The following is a 21,150-nucleotide window of genomic DNA, read 5'->3' on the forward strand; positions in this document are numbered from 1 at the left end:
GCTTCATCTTTCACATTGATGATGGCGGATCTCGGCGGCATGGTGCTGTGGAGACTCGGCGTCTGATGCGCGGAGATGGACTCGTGCAGGAGGAGGAAGCTGTCTGGCGTCATGGGGACGTCGATGGCAGACTGGCCAGACAAGGTAGAAGCCTCAATTTGATCTGAAGACGGACCTGTGGAAGATGGCGGCGACGACACACGAGTGCGTCTGACCGGATTGCGCCCCAGACCCAGTATGTGGCTCGGCTGGGGTTACCGAATGAGTTTCGGCTTCCGGCTTTTGATGTTAGGCTTAGGTGAGTGGTTTGGGTAGTGGCCCAGCTAGCACCCCCTCATCATATGGGATAGGAGTAGCGGCACATGTTGCCAAGATGGTGGATTCAGACACATTGTTGTAATACTTTGTATGGTTATCGAGAATAATCAATAAAGTGGTCGTATGCATCTCCCAGATGCAGAGGCCGGGGGTCATCCTCCTTTTCTAAAAAAAACCATACGATGGGACCACAGAGCCGGTAGTGTGGATTGGGGAGTCCTCATGCATGTTAATATGGCCCAAGGAGATGACCTTCACACCGTCAAATACATGTCCTTAAAGCTCAAAGGACCGACGCGACATTGGCTTAACAGCTTGCCTGCAAACTCGATAGATAGTTGGGAAGAGCTGGAGGATGTTTTTCGAGCTAACTTTCAAAGGACTTATGTCCAGCCTCCGGGCGCCGACAACCTCAGTCTATCATACAGAAGCCCAGGGAATGCACCAGACAATTCTGGAACCGATTCATAAATATAAAAAAACAGATTATGGACTGCTCGGACGCAGAAGCAACTGATGCCTTTAAGCACAACATCTGTGACAAACAGCACGCTCGAGAGCTCGAGCAAGAGATACCCCGGACAATGGCGGCCGTCACTCATTTAATGGATAGATTCAGCGCGGGGGAGGATAGCTGGATTGCTCACAACAACAATGGCAGTCCTCCAGCATCACAAAGCCAAAACTGTACATGTCGGTCGCTGACGTCAGTGGGGGAGACAAGGGGCCAACAAGAGCCCTTCCCCCAATGTTAAGCCTAATATGCATGTTCATAGATGATAAATTATTGTTAAAGTGGTGTATTCTAACTAACTGGCAATCCTTAACAAGGATTTACTACACACGGCCCTTCTCATTCTATTTTCCTGGCTCCACCATAGGCTGGCGTCAGGCGCCCCGTGCGGCAGTACTATAGGTTGATGTAGTCGCCCTTGCATAGTGCAATGCCTCGAGCTGCATCGGGGTTGCCTTATGGCGTAAGGCATCCCGTGTGGCAGTACTTCGTCCGCAATGCCACCGCAGCGCCCTGCGCGAGCGCCGCGTCCCGTGGTGACCACTGCATCCCCCGCTGCATGGTAGCCGCCGAGGAGGAAGAGAGCCACGCCTACGCCGACCAGGCTTTGCCCCGCGGCGAGGAGGAGGTGGGCGGCGGCGGTAGTTATGGTTTGCTCCTCACTGTCGGGTCCCACTGTTGAATGTACGCCCCCGACAGCGATCATTTACCACTAGCAGGCGGAAGGCACGGCGACACGCCGCGCCCGTACGTATGTTTGAGGTCGGGCTGGTTGTGAAGAGACCATTTGACATTGTTGTTTATTGCCAAGTCCATCAGCAATAACTCTTCCATCGCTCATACCTTGTTATTAGTGGAAAGGATAGTAGTTATGTACTGCATTAACAATAGATTTTAATTGCGTGCAAACTTACAAAAAGAATGCAACTGATCTGCTCATCATCTAAAATATTCGGGGAACTGGATGAATATTCTACCATGAGCCACACACTTACAGTAAACCAGTACAAAGGGTATAGGTGCATTTGAAGGCATAGAAATGTGTTCATGAATCAAAACCGTAACAATGGCAGAGTTAGCATGACGAAGCAAAAAAATAATACAAAAGCTTGTGTCAATAATGAAGATCACTCTTTATCCAAAATTTAAAACGAATTGATAATGTAATTAGAAAGATGATGAAAAACATCTAGGTTCAGTTCTATGCAATATGAACATAATTAATCTTTTGTGAACATAAGCCCTATGAGAAGTTGGGTAAAGCTCATGGTTAACAATAGTGAAAATACATGTTGGTGTAGCCTCACAAAGAATTTTATGAGCAAAAGCACTCCATGATACATAACTCTTAAGAAAATAATCCCCAAAACTCATCGCAAGCTATGGATTAAGATTATGGAATATGGAGAGGACATGTACCATGGATCTTACCTTTTCTTCTTCTAATAAGAGTCAGCTCATCTCCCCGATGCTCAAATTGAGAATTTGACTCATTAAACATAAGTATAATAGAGGAATATGATGCACCACAGAAATAAGCACTCAACTACTTCTAATATCTATTAGAATTTGTGTGTATGTGTCGACTACCCTTTTAACCAAGGATCAAACAATGGTTTAATTAGAAATAAAATAAAACATGATGTTGAATATAAAATAATAATAATAATAGGAGGTGCAATTTGTTATTACTACCTTTACAAATTGGCTAACACCCCAGGGGCTGCCGTGTTAATGTACCAACTAATGGTGGAGGTGGATTAGAATTTAGAATGCCAGCATACCTGAATGTCGCAGTAGTTTTCATATTGTTGCCATTTTCCACCAATTAATTTTAAATAGTGGTATAAAATAATCTCTTCAGCGCAACTGTTTACATACCCGAATATTGATGAACCAAGGTGCAAACAAACATAGCCACAATAGGCTGATTCTCGAGTAGTCTGTCAACGTCAAATTTATTTGCCAGATCTCCCATAAGAAAAGAACCACATGCTAGAAAAACATTGATCGTCCATTCGTAATAGAAACTTGGTGTCTGTACTGCCAAGCACGACCAATGGTGGTAACACATCAGTAATGGAAACCACCAAACTGAGAACATCTAAAGTATATGTAAAATCACAAGACAATCATTTATGTATATGCATAAGAATAAGGAGGATAAGTATACATTATTTAACTTGGCATTTATATATTCTGCCTAAGATGCCTCCCAATTGTGAAAAAGGTAACACATTGTAGGCTAACGTGGGAAAGTTTCTAGTTGTGGAGCAAGTGGCTCATCTATTATTGTCTGAGCAAAATAAAGTCTCCACGGGTGATCCACTGCTCTATATTTCTCTAGCATTCCACATATCAAAACGTTCAAATGTGTAGACTAATCCTTCCTCAAACTTATTTATAAATCTAGGCACTCTATCGAATGGAACTAATCCCTTAGAGTACCAGCCCATAAAATTAGACATGGATTGAGAGTAATGCTTTTGCCATGCCAAATAGCAATGCCAAATTCACTATTGAGATAAATATTGTAGAATTTACTTCTGTCAGATCTCCCATAATGTTAGAACCACATGCTAGAAAAACACTAACCGTCCATTTGGTAATATAAACCTAATGTCTGTACTACCAAGCACGACCAATGTTGGTAACACATCAGTAATGGAAACCGCCAAATTGAGAACATCCAAAGTATATGTAAAATCATAAGACAATCGTTTATATATATGCATAAGAATAAGGAGGATAAGTATACAATATTTAACTTGGCATTAACATATTCTGCCTAAGATGCCTCCCAAGTTGTGAAAAAGGTAACACATTGTAGGCCAACGTGGGAAAGTTTTCTAGTTGTGGAGCAAGTGGTTCAATTATTGTTCTCTGGGCAAAACAAAGTCTCCACGGGTGATCCATAGCTCTGTATTTTTCTAGCGTTCCATATATCAAAATGTTCAAATGTGTAGACTAATCCTTCCTTACGCTTATTTATAAATCTAGTCACTCAATTGAATGGAACCGATCCCTTAGAGCACCGACCTATAAAATTAGACATGGATTGAGAGCAATGCTTCACCATGCCAAATTGACTCATGAGATAAATATTTTAGAACTTACTTTGTGGTCGACCAAGAAGATAAAATAAGTTCATGACATTGGAAATGTCAAGAGTCTAGAATCTTATCAAGCTACAAAGAATAAAATTTCATGATATGCAGAGAGTTTGTGGAAGAAAGGAGATACAACGAAGAGGTGTCATCAGAAGAGGGATGGAAAGCACCATGGGAGGGGAAAGACGAAGAACGGGAGAGGAGAATAGAGGGTCAAGGAATACATGTGCACATGGGGAAGATGAGATGAGAAAGAGAGCTTGAGGGACCGAGGAAACTCAACCGTGTCGTCGACATTGTCGCCAAAGGCTTGCAGTCGCCGCGGTCCCGACGGTTCGAATCGGGAAGGGGCTTCGCAATAAGAAGATCAGTCAGGAGGAGTGGCGCGCCAATATTTGGAAAAAGAACTGCTGCTATTCGCCGCTACTACAGATCTATCGTCGCCCCTGGTGCGACACTTCACCCATCATGGGAGAGGGAAAGGAAGGGAACATGGAGGGCAACAAAAAGGGAGGAGGTCGCCGATGACGGCAACAGAATAGGGGACATGTGCGGGCAAATTTTTTGAAAGAGCAGTGGTGGAGGAGGGAACAGCAGAGATTGGAGAGGAGGAAGAATGCCCCGCTGCTCTCTCTCTCTATGCCTCTCGTTGTCTCTCCAGAAAGAAGCAGAAGGATCCAAGAAAGCGGTGAGTAGTGGGTCCTATATTTTGGTGGCCTCAATTTTGAGCAGTAAATTGAACAGGGCAGTAAAAATTCGAAAAACACACGCTAGCTTAGTAGAGGAAAAAACGGGTGTTGGATGGTTAGGAGGACACTGGTATCCCCAGCCCAACAGGGTTGAAGTTCTAGATCTGACATTGGTGCTCGCATTATTTCTAGATTTTTTTTCAGGTTTCCAGCAATGTTCGTTCAATGAAAGGACACGTTCCCGTCGACTGCGTGGCATCTGTGGTGACTTCATAAAGTCTCAAGATGCTATGCTGGCTCATTCTCTCGGAGGTGCTCATAAAGGATGCGTGCGTTCATGGGAATGAGTGTATGCTAGTGTAGATGAACGACTTCGAGTTCAACACTAATAACAAAATATAGAGACATCTAACGGTTCTCAGAAATGTTACTATTCCAAAGAGAGATTCTACAAAATACTCCGTATTTACACAAAAGGTTTTATCCACGTTCCAGTCTCACAAGCAGCTTGTGTAAACCAATCAGGTTGTACTCAAGCATCATCCATTGGCGGCACTGCATGCTACGTGCTGGCGAGCCTGAACGCTATGTCGAGGTGAGCCACGACGTCTGATATGTGTGGCCGAACTATCGACTGCCGATGCAGACACTGGGCCGCCGTGTTGGCCACCCACTGCAGCGCCTGGAGCTGCACCGGCGTTGGCTGCGGCTCCGGGCGCCCGTCCAGCAGCTTCTCCAGCTCCCCGGCCTCGATAAGTGGGAGCGCAAAGTGCACCAAGTCCATCTGGACCTCGCCCTGCCCCCCCTTCAGCCGGAGTAGTTATCACCGGCGGCCTGCCCGTCAACACCTCCAGCATCACAACGCCGAAGCTGTACACGTCGGTCGCCGGCGTCAGGCGCCCTGTGCGGCAGTACTCCGGGTCGATGTAGCCGCCCTTGCCTACGACCTGGTACTCCGCCTCGTCCGTCTCGTGCCGAACCGAGGACCCCAGGTCCGACACGCGCGGCATCCAGCTAGCGTTCAGCAGGATGTTGGAGGATTTGATGTTGCAGTTGATGACCGACGGCTCGAAGTTGCAGTGGAGGTATCTGATGGCGCGCGACGCGCCCAGGAGCACCTCCACGCGCGTATTCCAGGACACCATCACCGCCGAGGAAGGCGGCTTGCGACCGTGTAGGTGGTCGTGGAGCCAGCCGTTACGCATGTACTCGGTGACGACCAGGCGCTCGTCCTCCTCCTCGCACCAGCCCAGGAGGCGCACGAAATGGCTGTGGCGGGGGTGCGGGATGACGGCGAGCTCCGTGCGTAGCACCTTCTCCCTGTCCTGCGCCGTCTTGCTGATGCGCTTGATGGCCACGTCGCTCCCGTCGCTAAGCCTCCCTCTGTACACCGTCCCGGAGGTGCCCTTGCAGACCTTGGTGAAGAAGGCGTAGCTGTTGGACGCCGCCGCGATCTCTGCCAGCGTGAACTTGGCAACACCCTTCCAAGCAGGGACTGGGTGGGACTGGGAGGTGGATGCCGGCGATTGAAGGGTTGTATGGCTTGGACGGAGGGAGTCGCAGATTCGGTTGAGGTTGTAGGTTAAGGCTATGTAGCTGATGAAAGGGACGACGAGGAGGTAGGAGTCCATCCTACTCTGGATGTCCCTGAACTTGTCAGCCAGCCTCCTGGCATTGAGGAAGCGGTAGAAGCGGCTCTTCCGCTGGCAGACCATGACGAGGTCGTGCGCCTCCCGGAGCGTGTCGCCCAGCCCGGCCAGAGGCCGCCGGAACTCGGGCCGCCGCATCAACTCAGGTTCCTGGAGGTGCGGCAGCAGGTCGGCGATCATGTGGACGCGGCGTGAGAGCTGCTCGCAGGCCTTCTTGTTCTGGCGAGCCGTCAAGGCCGCCTGCGTGATTAGGGAGATGAGCCCGCCGGCGTCCACCCCAACCAGCTGCGCAACCGTCGCCGCCTGCCCCAGCCCCGCCCACAACGCCATGACAGCCTACTCAGATCTGAGCTAGTACTCTCTCCGGTTACGAGCTAATACCCTCGCATCGCATCTCGTCTTTGCGGACAACTTTGCCCGGAAATGGACACAGAGGGGATTATTTGAATGTCGGACTCCTCGATGCCGACGCGCAATCGGCAAACGGGTAGATAACGAGCACGCGTCCGCTACGCGCTTCCGGGCGCGCTATCCTCTACACCGGCCGTCGCGCCGTAGCGGCATCCGCCGGGAAGAGGTGAGGCAACCTCCGCGAAACTGCCGTCGGGCCGAGGCACTGTGTATGATCTTCTGTTCTGTCTATTGCTTTGTGGAAGTTTCAAAGCATTTTAGTCAAGCGAGGAGCCTGAGTAATGGTTGAACCTGATTGCCCCTTCGTACTAGGTGGAGTTGAACTTTCTGCGCTCTCGAGCGCACATGCTCTCGCGCCGTCGAATCAATCGTGGAGCAATCCGCAGCGAGTGCGCAGGTACTATTCGGTCGGAGGTAGGTGCCGCATTTAATTTGGTCCTGTCCAATCTCCAGCCAACTTAACAGAGCATTATATAGTCTGTTTATAAACCTGTTTAAGGTTTTTTGCAAGAGAAATTTAGCATCTATTCATCAATTATGACAGTACAAAAAACACTAGAGGTAATAAAAATTACAACCAAATCCATGTACCACATAGTGACGACTATAAGCACCGGAGCGAGCCGAAGGCACACCGCCGTCATAGCCCCTCCCTCATCAGAGGCAAACCTTGTTGTAGTAGACAGTCGAAAAGTCATCATACTAAGGCCCCAAAGGATCAGTGCACCAGAGCAAGAACCATTGCCGATGAACAGAGTTGTAGATTGAAAAGATCAAACCGAATGAAGACGAATAAACAATGGATCCAAATAGATCCACCGAAGACAGCACCGACCGAATCCCGCGAGATTCAACGAAGAGACGCCTCCACACATCCTCCGATGAAGCTATTCACATCATCGGAACGGGGATAGAACGTAAGAAAAATTATTTCTACTAATGGACATTGTCACCGCCACATAGCCCCAACCAAGATATTGGACCTAACAAAAACGAGAACAGGGTCCCTCCTATCGACGAGGGGCTGAGATTGTCCGCACCTCCACGGCCAAAAGGCCATCGGAGACAGGACAGATCGACGGCGGCGACAAAGGGAGAGGAAAGTAGACTTTTCTTGAGGTGGAAAGACAAACGTGACTTCTCCTTCCTACTTTCAACAAACAGAAACATGTTTATGGTTAATATAACATTAATAATCTATTTAGGGCGAGTGCAAATGAATGCGTAAGGTGATGAATGTAAATGACATGCGCTTATGGATGATTTTTTTTCCTGAATAGTTTGATATCTTATTTTGCATTTTTCTATGTTCATGAGAATTTGTTAGTATAAAATATTATTGTAACGGTCAACCACTATGACCGGATGAAGGGCAACCTAAAATGCTTTGTTATGGCCAAATTTGAGCAAAAAAAAATAGAGTTAAATGTGACGTGTGGGTTTGAGTTAGGGCACAAATACGATCGGCCAATTATTTAGGTTTTTTTTCTAACATCAGTACAGACACAAGCGCTTATATACACGCGCATACACTCACCCATATAAACGCACACATGCACACCCTATCCCTATGAGCACCTCCGAAAGACTGAGCCGGCATATCATCTTAAAATTTACGAAGTAAAAATTCTGAAATAAATCCAGAAATAAATGCGAACACCAGGACTTAAACCCTGGTGGGTTAGGATACCATAGTCGCTCTAACCATCCAATCAGAGGTTGGTTCGCGGCGAATTATTTAGTTATTGCGTCGTGATAACTACCAAACATTATGTTTTCATAAGCTTAACCATCAAACACCCCCGTCCTCCCCACTAATTACATGCAAGATTTTACCGTGGATTTCTTCAAGTCGTCTTGGGAAATCATCCGTGTGAAGGTGATGGACGTGATTAAGCAATTCTCTCGTTTGCGTGTTGCTCATCTCCAGTGGCTTAACTCGGCCGATGTGTTTTCCTCCCCAAGAAAGATGGGGCCGAAGATATCCTTGACTTCCGACCCATTAGTCTTACCCATGCCTTGCACTAGCAACAGGCTCGCACTTATTTCTCAAAAAAAAAAAAAAAAAAAAAAAAAAAAAAACAGGCTCGCACTTCATATGGACTCGGTTATGTGCGCAAAGTGCCCTAATCAAATCGGAGTATTCGTGACAATTTCTTGTTTGTGTGTTGGTTGCACCGTAGAGGAAGCCGACTCTCCTTCTCAAGCTGGACATTAAGTAAGCGTTCGATTCGGTGCGCCATGACTACAACCTCCTTCAACGGAGGAGTTTTTCCTCTCTTTTTTGCGGGGAGGAGCTTACCCTCGATATTCTGCAAGGGCATCTCCAACGCTGGGCGCTAAGGAGGGCGCCAGGATCGATTTCCTACTGATTTCCCTGTCAATTGGCAGTTAGGCCTTGGAATCCTAGCGCCAGACGCTACGTTGGCGCAAAGATAGGCATCGATCGCTTAGTTCTTCTCTCTCCCGCAACATGCGCCTGGGCTGTTCAATTAGCACTCAATCAGCACCGGCTGTTAGCATCTCACGTTGAGAGGTAAAGCGCCTAGGAATTTTCTAATTGAATAATATTTATTTTTTACTCCATAAGCATCTACTTAAGCGTCTTGCATTGAAGATGCCCTAATTGGATCCGTGCCCTCCTATCGTCTGCCAGGTCGCATGTGCTTCTCAACGGGGTCCCTGATGACCCAATTTAGCACAAGAAGTGTCTCATGCAAGGAGACCCACTCTTCCTCCTACTTTTTTTTCCTCGTGATTGACCCACTTCAGAGCCTTCTCTCCTTTGCCACCGACAAGGGCCTCCTCCACCGTCTTCCCGGCAAGGGTGCCACCTTTCACGCCTCCATTTACGCCACCGACGCGATTGTTTTCTTGGCTCTGATTAAAGAGGATATTGACGCTCTCGCTCACATCTTAGATGACTTTGGAGAGATCACGGGGCTCAAGATGAACTTCCACAAATCTCTTATGACTCCTATCCATTGCCAGGACATTAACATCAATGTCATCCTTCATAGCTTGAAAACCAAGAGGGCCACTTTCCCTATGTCTTATCTGGGCTTACCTCTCTCTATGTGGCGCCTTAAAAGAATAGATTTTCAGCTTCTTAAAGATAAGGTCGCCGACAAGCTACCTCCATGGAAAGGAAATCGCTTCAGGCCCTATTTGGTTCATAAGTCCTAAGACTTTTTTTAGTCCCAATTAAGAAGTCCCTAGTCCCGAAAAGGTTCCTCCCTGTTTGTTGCCAGGGACTAAAAAATCCCTAGTCCCTCCATAGAGGTTATTAAATGACCATATTACCCCTAGTATATAGAAAAATAACAACCAAACAACACCATGGGGCGGCGGTGCAATGGGTGCAGAGAGGGGCATTGTTGGAAAAGTCCCAAAAAAGACTCTCCTTAAGAGTGTTCTTCATTTAGTCCCAAAAAACAACTTTTAGTCCCTAGTAGTCCCTCCTGTTTGGTTAAAATGTCTCTAAGAGGGACTTTTTCTAGTCCCTACATCAAAAGGTCCCTGGAAACAAACACCCCCTCAATCTGGTCGGTCGGGTTGCTCTGGTCAAGGTGGTCCTTTTTTAAAGGAGGTTAAACCCCTGGCCTCTGCATCATAGTGATGCTCATGACCATTGTTATTAATTATTGAACAGAATACATAACAGCAACCGCATCCGAACCATTACAAGATGTAAAATAAAAACTACGACTAAGTTGATTTCTGCAACAACGCCTTCAAGAAGGGATAAACGTCCTCACAACATCATCGTCGCGTCCAACCGGAGACAAATTGGACAAGGATTTTCATCCTGCTTTTCCAAGACATCCAATGAAGACCAAAGTCCTTACCTCCCTAGCGATCTCCTATATCACTACGCTTGACATTCCGATCGAGGTCCTTGAGTTCATTGACAAGATCTGTAGAGCTTTTCTATGGACTAGCAGTGATAAATTTTATGGTGGCAAATGCAAAATTAATTGGGAGGTGGTTTGTCGCCCTACCTCCATTTCGGCAAGTTCACCCACACACTTCATCTTAGATGGCCATGACTTGAATGGTCGACCTTGGAGAGGGCCTGGATTGGCATGGGTAATCCATGTGACGACGAGAACATGGACCTTTTCTGGACCTTTTCCATGCTCTCACTCGTGTTCACGTCGGCAATGGCCGGAAAGCGAGCTTTTGGGATTCCCTTTGGACGGACAGGTTGTGGCCGAAACACATGTTGTTTAGGATGCGCTGCACAGCAACAAATGGGTGGATTAAATTGACACTTCTGGTAGTATTTCTTTACAACACCTACATAAATTCATCTTGCTTTGGGACTTGACCTCCCAATTTCTTTTGAACGACTAACAGCGTGACACCATTACCTAGAAGGTGTCCGCCTCTGGATGCTACGTACTCTGCTACTTTTTAGCTTCAAAACTCAATTCCTATGGTTGGTGTCCACGGACATGAAAAGGATAATTTAGAAAATTTGGGTACCCCTTAAGTGCAAGATTTTGCATGGCCCGTCACCCAAAACAGGGTTTGAACGGTGGGCAGACTTGCCAAGCACGGCTGGCCCAAGTGCGGCCAATACCCCTGTGCAACCGCACCCGAAGACGGTGGCACATTTGACCTTCCAATGCCACTATTCCACCCGGATTTGGAACATGATTAAGGATTGGCTTGGCCTACACCTTTGGATACTTTCATGTGGAATGATTTGAATGATGGCATGTCTTGGTGGTATCACCTCATCCATCAAGACAGCTCTCGATGCAAAGCGATGGCCTCCTTTGCCATGTTGGTAACTTGGGAGTTATGGAACGAGCATAACGCGAGGGTTTTCAACAAGGAGTCGCCCTCCCAGATCGTCTTCTCATGCATCCGCAAGGAAAACCGTTTTGTCTGTGGCCGCGGGGCTAAGCACGTGGGTTACATGCCGGGAGAGTACGCCTTTGTATTCCCTTTGGTCGCCTTGGGGCAATTGGTTTGTAAAACTACTCCCTTCTTAACTAATGAATGTGGCAAATCTTTTGCCACTTTAAAAGAAAAAAAATCTCCAGGCAATCGGGCCTGGATGGCAGGCTCGGCGAAAAATGCACGCTATAGAGCAGCTCGATCGCAAGGGTCTTCCCCGAGGCCGAACGATCACATTCCTTCGTTGCATCACCTGGCCTGAATCCGAAGCACATATGCAATGCAACGACAGCTTCATGTGTCATGTCACCACATTTTTATGTTGACCTGAACAAAAATTTCCACGCGAGTCCCCACGTCTGTTCTGAACTCACACGCTTGCGGAACTCCACCATGCATCCCTTTGAGTTGAGTTTTTCTTTATATGAATCTCGCAGCTATTTTTACAGAAACTGTTTGCTTTTCCAAGGAATCAGTCAGAAATTCTAAAGAATCAAAGAGGTGCAAGACTGACGCAGTAAATAATTTAAACGCACTTTTCGGAATAATCACAAACTAGGAGTAGATTGCCTACATATTCAGTTCGGTTGAACTTGTAATTCATGTGCCATCGCTCTCTTGCACTGTAATAATATTCGCTGCGTGGTCTACCCACCACGTCAATTTCTCTCCGTGCCAGCTACATTCAACACCGGACAGGACGGACCACAACAATTCTCTCTAGCAATTGCCTGGAGAATCCAGGTACCAACAAGTTCCAGCTTCCCTAAAAAAAATTAAAAAGAAGTTCCAGCTTCCAAGCGGCGTCAGCAGTCGATAACTGCGCGTGCACCACATGACAGTAACCAGTATAGGCCACCTCCTCACCTCAAGCGACAAGCAAAATGCCGCTCCTATAAGACTAGAATACATGATCTCGAAAAAAAAAGAGTACATGCCTACATGGAGGAGAGCCACAGATGCTGCCAGACAGAAAAACATCGACCAGACCGGGCACATCAATGGCGTCTGAGCAGGTTCGAGAAATCCAGCCGCTGCACAAGGACCATCTCCTCATAAGCTCCACGCTGACAAACTCCTGCCTGCCAGCAGTAATCAACTTGATCGCTGACAAACTCCTGCCTGCCAGCAGTAATCAGCTTGATGGCACAGATGAGGGACGCATCGCCAGCTCATGGATACTCCATCTCCAGTGTGATCTGCGGTTCAACCCAGTGCCGGCGCCGGTACCCCTGGTGAAAACAAAAAAGGCTCTGGGCACCTGAATGTGCTGCACAACATGTTTATTACCCATTATTTGTCTTCCGCCGTCAAGACTGGACTGGCGCGCCACCCACAGGCGCAATCTCGTTAAGGTGGAGGAATCTTCTCCCAGCAACTTTGCTCTCCTCCCTGCCAGGAGCGTGCATCTTCACTATGTGAAGTAGGCGCTGCTCTTGACTTTTTATTGACATCTTTGCACCGTCTACTGCATCAGAACCGGCATCTGGATCCGGTGCATTCGGTTCGCCTGGCTTTCCCAATTCGGTATCTTTACCAGAGTGCCGCTGATGGTTCATATGGGGCCGGGCGGAACGCTTATTGCGCTTGATGCCTGTTTGGATCACATCCATAGGTTTCAGCCTGGCCCCTTGAGGACTGCGGGTTGGCAGTCTCTTGGACCATTGAACCCCCTCTTCATCTTCACTGCTCACAGAATACTCCACTTGGTCTTCCGATCGAAACTCTCCATCGTACTCTGAAGTACTTGCCTTGGGTTGTTTTCGACTTCTAAGATACTCCTCGTCATAGACAGCTTCACCCATGATATCGTCATCACTGTCAAAGTTCGTGTCGATGTCTGACACATTCTCAACAAAGTCCGTCGTGTATCTTTGAGATCTTTTTCTTTGACGAGACCTATAATTTGAACAATGCATGTTTATATGCTGATATAATCTTTGACAAAGGATCAGCTCAACATCAAGAGTTACAGGAGTTACCTACGATCAAGGGTCTCAGCCTTTTCCTCACCACCACTCCCTTGGTAGCTATATGACTTCAGTGGAGATTCTCCACGCCGTCCATTACATACAGGTGAGGGTCCAGCTAACGTACCATTACTTGATGCCTCTCGTGTTGGGACAAGTACTCCTCTGTTGGTAGTGGCAACGACCTGAACAGGGTTCTCACTTTTCCTGTCAGTATAAGAGTACAGAAATTTGTGTCATGAGTTTCGTTGTTTATAAAAAATCCTTTAATGGAACTATGGAGCGTAGATGATTCACCTACTTTATTGCTTTTAGGGCCTCATTTATTGAACGATCATAATCATCTGCATGGTAAGGAAAGAGTTTCTCGTTAGGAGAACAGTAAATCTGTACATACCTTTGATCTTGTTCCAATGGGAACTATGAACTATCCAATGCAAAAAATGGCATGGAAATATTATTTAGTCTAAAAGATTTTTATGTACAATTGCAGTGGTATCATAACTTCAGTTGAGGGGTTTACACAAGTTACTGGGAATAGCTTGCTGACATTTATTATTCATCAAGTGCTGAGACATTACAGATACCTTTCTTAAAGCATATCAGTAAGAACAGCTAGTCAGCTACAGAAAGTGCATCCAAACTTAACTATTCTTCTACGCATAATAAACTAGCGAGACAACAGATTTACAACTGTGTAACTAAGCTTAGCAAGTTCAGACACTATTGACATGACACTTATGTGCACAGTATTGCACATATGAAGGTGAGGATGAAAGCCTTTATAGAAGCTAGCCCTAATTCAGGCCGCGCTCAACCAAAATAAAGATAAGAATCCTATGCTAGGAAGTTAGCAATTAGTTTCTGTTTGATAGGTTACAATTAGTTTACGTTCGTTAAGGGTACTCTACCCATCCAATGTACTGCCACATGCCATTTGAAGTTAGGCAAGAATCAATAAACAAAAGAAGGTCATTCTCATCCCTGATCTCTTCTCTACCGAAGAAAGCTGTGCAGCCCTGCCATCTTCTCGATCATTACGGTGATGCTAAAGCATGAAATGGCAGTGAAACATCTAATGTGAAGGGTTGGCTAAATGAACAAGAAGCTATAACAGCCGGTAAACACGTAATGGAGGAAATGCTACCATATTAGGACAACTAATTAATAGCAGTGTTAACTTTAGTCTTAAGCTTACCGAAAGTATAGGTGACACGCTTTCTTTCACGATGGGAGCGGCCAGAGGTGAATCTATCAAATGTCAAGTAGCTATTAAGGAGAAGGGCTTCCCTTTGTTGCTTTTTTAGCAGCTTCTCCTTCTTCTGCAAGAGGATTTGTCACACGTTAAATAGGCAGTTATTGTACTGTAGGCAGATAATTTGAACTCCTTGAGAGGAGCAGTTGAATACCTTGTGAGTCTTTTCCATCTCTGGGAGATAATTGAGCTTCAACTTCTTTCCAAGTGAGACCTCTGTCCTGTTACTACTTGAAAAGAGTTTTTCCTACATATAAGATTGACAGAAAATAACTAATATCAGTGAACTTCCATAGAATTTTCACAAGAGTAAGAGATCTAAAACTACTTCACAAAAACCTTGTATGCCATTTGATGCCAAAAGTTCACATTTTTATTTGGGTAAGCTCTTCCAGTGCGTCTCTCACTAAAGTCAGTAACCTTTGATGTACTTGGGGACCTTGGTTATTCTCTGCCCACAGCATTAGATGGTTGCAGATGTCTGAATATTACATGGGGCATTGTAAGGTGGACACCTGACAGAGCACACTTTTGCACATGCTCTTATCCTCCCTACCTCTCCGTTATGTTGCACAACATGCACCAACAAATAGTTAAATACTGGAGTACATGTTTATGTTATCTATAAATTGGTTCCGGAAGGCCCTTGCTCATATCTGTCATTAATTTAATTTTGTCGCGAAGATATGTCATACAACAATCAAAACCAGCAATATCTAAGAAAAGCAAGCCCAAGTGTGAATATTTGCCACCAAGCTAGTAATGATACACAAGCACACAGATTGACCAATTCATTGATCCTGTTACCATGCATGCTCAATATGCTTTTCAGAGAAAACCATGCCAGTACCATGCATCAGTAGTAACAGAAGATGTCAAATGATGCTCACAGAAAGCGCATTTGCCTTGTGGATGCTACTGTGCGCATGTAAGTGTGTCTGATTCAACTCCATTCAGAGGAACAATTCCAGGACTCCATTCAGTAACAGAGGACCTAAAAGTGCATATGATTAACTCGAAAGTTAAAACTTACTGCTGCTGCTTCAAATTCAACAAAGTTGGTTGCGACAGTCTCCCACTGATAGGATACAACTGGAACACCTAAGAACCCCTTTCGTTTAGATTTTCTTGTTTGCTCCTTCACATACTCCACTTGTCTAATTTCGCGATATAATCGATGACCGAGAATCGGATCTTCATCATACCTATAGTGCATTAGTTGATTAGAATTGACCTTGGCCACAACAAGGTGCTTAAGACTCATTTCAGAACTAAAAGTTGTCTTTTGCCCACCAGTATGAGATTCCATGGGAATCTCCCCCAATTCGTTCTTTGCAGAAATCAGGGAGCTGATAACCCTTTTTTAGACAACTATCTACGAAGATCCGAACATCCTCTTGCTGCAAAATAACTGTATCCTATCAGTTATATGTCAACAATTATTTATCAATCTTGAAGCACTCATGACCAGAAAACTTAATGACGACATTTGCAGCTAGTTGTAGGCATCTCTTAATAATTACAAACATGAAGATATTGAAGGCTTTTACATGCTCACAGAGGAGTTGTACACATGGGAGATACAACAAAACACTTCCTGGGCCTTGCTAGGAACCACATATTTCATTCACACAGGATTACATCAAAAATATGTTATTAAATCCATTACCACTCACAATTTAACATGTGGAGATGAAATATGTCCAGAAAGAGATGCGTAAAATAGCAGGCAATTGATGCCACTGTTCTAAACAGAATCACTAATCGCTTATGCAGATTAGCGGACTCGATATGCAATTGAGTAATGAAAACATCAAGCAGGTGCACATGTGGCTGTAGCATATGTAGATTGCAGAGCAATACTCAAATCACTGATCATATGTTTAGATAACTGTAAGTTGCATGCCCAGACATATCACTAGGCTGCAAACATATGCATTATTAAATCTGACTTTTGCAAGTACATTAGGCAGCTTTTAATAACATACGAACATTCCTAGGTAACTTGACCACAGATATTACTGACTATTCAGCAGGAGGCCAACTACAAGTAACTTTTCATAGATTAAATGCAGACGAAGCACCAACATTCATATGTTAACATTAGCTGCTAGATAAATAACCTAGAATGTGGGTTTTGTTTCATATGATAACATAACACCGTGAGGCTCACTGCTATTACTACAAATGTTCCACACAAAAATTAGGGGCACACACCTCACAACGTATGTCACATATTGCTTTCAGGATCATTAATCGAGTCGCTGGCTCAAGTTCCTTGTACGTTTCAATTTCCGCTCTGAGAAAGGAAAAACAGTAAGTCATCCAATACTCAATTGTAGCAAGGGATTCAGGGCGAGGAATTGCTTGGGTACAGAACTCACCCATGTGAGGCAACAATTGGTAGATTGCCTTCTGCAACCTGAAGATCAGGCCTTTTTTTAGCTCATTAACCAAATGCAGTACTAGCCCTAGTACAAAATTATTCTTGATAATGAACAAATCACATACCAGATGCCACCAGTCCTTCAATTTTCTACATAACACTGTCACCCATTTTCCGTCTGCCATGGACATTCGAGCTACGGGGGGAATCGACTGCAAAATGCAAATAAGAAGCACTAAGAAGCTATGTATAATATTTGACAAGCTTATCAATTATCATTTGAATACTGATTCTATGCAGGGGAATGTGTGATGCTGTTGTAACATTCCCAACATCAGGCTCACCCTTAATAGCGGCACATGCAAGCCTTCCAACGTGCCATTGGGCACTATGAGGGCGTCCTCCAGCTCCTCCGCCGTGAACTCCACCGCGATGTTCAGCAATGGCCGGAACACCTGCAGCTCCGGAGCAGAGCAACCGCGGCGACGGTCAAACTCCAAATGCTAAACCCTAAACCCTAGAGGAGAAGGCCTAGGCAGCGGAATACGATCGGGAGCGCTCACCTGGAGGAAGTTGAGGACGCAGGCGAGCTCCCACATGCCCCGCAGCCTCCACCGCGGCAGCTCGCCGGGGTCCGCGGGCTCCGCGACGAGCGGCGTCACGACGCGGCATTGCGGCGCGTCCGGCTCCGCCTCCTCGGGCTCCTCCTCCACGATCTTCCTCGGGCGGCCCGGGCCCGGCCGCCGCGGCGGGGGCGTGGGGTAGGGCGCGGGCGGCGCCAGGGGGCGGCTGCACGCGCGCGGCGGGCGCGTCCTCCTCGCCGGCGGCGCGGCGGCCTCGGCCTCGGGCGGCGGGGGGTCGTGCGGAGGATCCTGCTGCGGCGGCGAGGAGGCGGCCATCTCCGGCGAGATTTTCGCGGCGGGGCGTCGGATCGGCGGCGAGGGGCAGGGTCGGGAGGGGAGGGGGCAGGGCCGGTCACGGGCTCACGGGGAAAAGGGGGAGGAGTGAGGGGGCAGAAAGGGGATTTCGCGTGGGGCAAGGTAACGGAAGCGCGTGGGAAGCGGGGGGGAACAGAGCGCTGGGGGCAGGGGCAAAAGCGGGATTTCGGGCGAGCCGGGGTTTTGGGGAGGGTTTCGGCCGGACCGGGTCATCATGGCTCAATCATCACGCCGTGACATAGATAGGGTGATCCCATAAACCAAGTGACAGTGCTGCTGCTGCCCAGGGAACAATGTACAAATCTTCAGAAATTGGAAAGATAAAAGTTTATGCTTTGAGTCGAAAATTTTGTGGGGAGGGGGGTAATGATATTTGACAAATGTTTGCTGAGAGTGAGATACCAGCGAACGCCTCCAGAGTCACACGATCCAGATCACACGATCCAGATCCAGATGACAGCACTACGAGAATTGCACTAGAAAACTAAAGAAGCATCATGATTGTTCTGAAAACTGCCACCATCCCTAACACTAAAAGTGCCACCCCGCGCATTCGCAAACGCCTTGTGTGGCCGCAGACTTTTTCAGGGGATTAGCGTCCTAGAAAAAGCTCAAAAAATTGAAGCGTAAAGCTTTGGCAAGAGAACTAAGAAAAGGTATGACCCATTCATCTTACGAACGGTTGTTGGTTGGTTGGAGAAATCAATGAAACACATGAGGGACAGCCATGAATCCGCATATAGAGAAAAGCATCAAGCTAGGCGATCTGCAATCTTTGGAATATATCTCAAAACTGATATTGATGATGCCTCCATCTCCATTGAAGTTCCTTCTTCAAATGTGGATTCTATTTTATAGGTCGAAGATTTTGGATTATTACTTGATGCTACGTCGCTCTACATTGAAAAAATGATGCCTTTTGTCACGAATTATGTGTCCTTAAAGCCTTTGCTGCAAGAGATATCATGCACAACTTTGGCCATTGAAGAACCATGCCAATTCAAGCGGACTTCCTCCAAGCTTCATCCTCTGTGAATTCAAGGTGAATCATCCCGGTTTCCATGACACATAGGTTTGCGAAGCCATGTTTTATAAACCAATCTACCCCTGGTTGCTCCTTATGTGACAACCATGACGATGCCTCGATCCAGATGCAACTCTTGTCCGGCTTGACAAGTCATTTACCTCCCTTTTGTGGATTTACCTCTTTTTTTAACACTGGATTTACCTTTTTCTAATTATCAAGCAAAATAACTACTCACCACGTTAAAAAAACCACGACACTTATTTTGGAAATGGAGGGAGTAAACCGTAAGTCTGTAACTCAACTTCAATAAGATGTTTCTAGTGTTGAGGAACACGGTAATTTCAAAAAAAATTCTACAATCACGCAAGATCTATCAAGGTGATGCATAGCAACGAGAGGGGAGAGTGTGTCCACGTACCCTCGTAGACCGAAAGCGGAAGCGTTAAGTAACGCGGTTGATGTAATCGAATGTCTTTGCGATCCAACTGATCAAGTACCGAACACACGGCACCTCCACGATCTGCACACGTTCAGCTCGGTGACGTCCCTCGAACTCTAGATCCAACTGAGGCCGAGGGAGAGTTCCATTAGCACGACGGCGTGGTGACGGTGATGATGAAGTTACTGCGCAGGGCTTCGCCTAAGCACTACGACTAAAAACTATGGAGGGGGCATCGCACACGGCTAAAAGATCAACTTGTGTCTATGGGGTGCCCCCCTCCCCCGTATATAAAGGAGGGGAGGAGGAGGCCGGCCAGCCACAAGGGGCGCGCCAAGGGGGGAGGATTCCTACTCCTAATAGGAGTAGGTTTCCCCCTTTCCTAGTCCAAGAAGGAGAAGAAGGGAAAGAGGAGACAAGAGAAGGAAGGAGAGGGGGTGCCCCCCTTCCCTTGTCCAATTCGGATTGGGTAAGGAGGGGGCGCCACCTCTGGCCGACCCTCTCTCTTCTCCACTAAGGCCCACTAAGGCCCATTAATCCCTCGAGGGGTTCCGGTAACCCTCCGGTACTCCGGTTTTATCTGAAACTTCTCTGGAACACTTTCAGTGTCCGAATATACCCATCCAATATATCAATCTTTATGTCTCGACCATTTTGAGACTCCTCGTCATGTATGTGATCTCATCAGGGACTACGAACAACCTTCGGTACATCAAATCACATAAACTCATAATACCAATCGTCATCGAACGTTAAGCGTGCGGACCCTACGGGTTCGAGAACTATGTAGACATGATCGAGACACGTCTCCGGTCAATAACCAATAGCAGAACCTGGATGCTCATATTGTTTCCTACATATTCTATAAAGATCTTTATCGGTCAAACCGCATAACAACATATGTTGTTCCCTTTATCATCGGTATGTTACTTGCCCGAGATTCGATCGTCGATATCATCATACCTAGTTCAATCTCGTTATCGGCAAGTCTCTTTACTCGTTCCATAATACTTCATCCCGCAACTAACACATTAGTCACAATGCTTGCAAGGCTTAGTGATGAGTATTACCGAGAGGGCCCAGAGATACCTCTCCGAAACACGGAGTGACAAATCCTATTCTCAATCTATGCCAACCCAACAAACACCTTCGGAGACACCTGTAGAGCACCTTTATAGCGATAAAGTAAAGCAATTATTTGGTGCTTGCATCTTATGCAATAAAGAGACAACCATAAGGTTTCTGCCAGTTGCCGATAACTTCAACAAAACATGATCATCTCATAATAAAAATTTAGCATCATGTCTTGACCATATCACATCACAACATGCCCTGCAAAAACAAGTTAGACGTCCTCTACTTTGTTGTTGCAAGTTTTACGTGGTTGCTACGGACTGAGCAAGAACCGTTCTTACCTACACATCAAAACCACAACGATAGTTCGTCAAGTTAGTGCTGTTTTAACCTTCTCAAGGACCGGGCGTAGCCACACTCGGTTCAACTAAAGTTGGAGAAACTGACGCCCGCTAGTCACCT

General features: G+C 46.4%; 2 protein-coding genes across 3 annotated transcripts; both read right to left on the bottom strand.

The window, feature by feature from the left end:
* Positions 1-4,978: 4,978 nt before the first annotated feature.
* Positions 4,979-6,734, bottom strand: LOC123117266 (probable serine/threonine-protein kinase PBL22). The gene has a single exon (XM_044538053.1). It carries the CDS (start codon positions 6,608-6,610, stop codon positions 5,171-5,173), a length of 1,440 nt encoding a protein of 479 aa, XP_044393988.1. The 5' UTR covers positions 6,611-6,734; the 3' UTR covers positions 4,979-5,170.
* A 5,568-nt stretch (positions 6,735-12,302) lies between these two features.
* LOC123113788 (DDT domain-containing protein DDR4) lies at positions 12,303-18,183 on the bottom strand. 2 transcript variants are annotated; one of them, XM_044535099.1, is made up of 12 exons: positions 17,774-18,180; positions 17,555-17,665; positions 17,336-17,422; positions 17,209-17,246; positions 17,042-17,123; positions 16,118-16,224; positions 15,858-16,029; positions 14,979-15,071; positions 14,768-14,891; positions 13,871-13,913; positions 13,582-13,776; positions 12,303-13,498 (listed from the first exon to the last, which is right to left on the bottom strand). In XM_044535099.1, exons 1-12 carry the CDS (start codon positions 18,107-18,109, stop codon positions 12,910-12,912), a joined length of 1,977 nt encoding a protein of 658 aa, XP_044391034.1. In that variant the 5' UTR covers positions 18,110-18,180; the 3' UTR covers positions 12,303-12,909. The 2 variants fall into 2 exon arrangements, with proteins under 2 accessions (XP_044391034.1, XP_044391035.1); XM_044535100.1 differs by lacking the exons at positions 15,858-16,029; positions 16,118-16,224 and having other exon boundaries at positions 17,774-18,183.
* Between the last annotated feature and the right edge of the window lie 2,967 nt (positions 18,184-21,150).

This window comes from Triticum aestivum, chromosome 5B (genome assembly GCF_018294505.1).
Source record: "Triticum aestivum cultivar Chinese Spring chromosome 5B, IWGSC CS RefSeq v2.1, whole genome shotgun sequence".
NCBI classification, from domain to species: Eukaryota; Viridiplantae; Streptophyta; class Magnoliopsida; order Poales; family Poaceae; genus Triticum; species Triticum aestivum.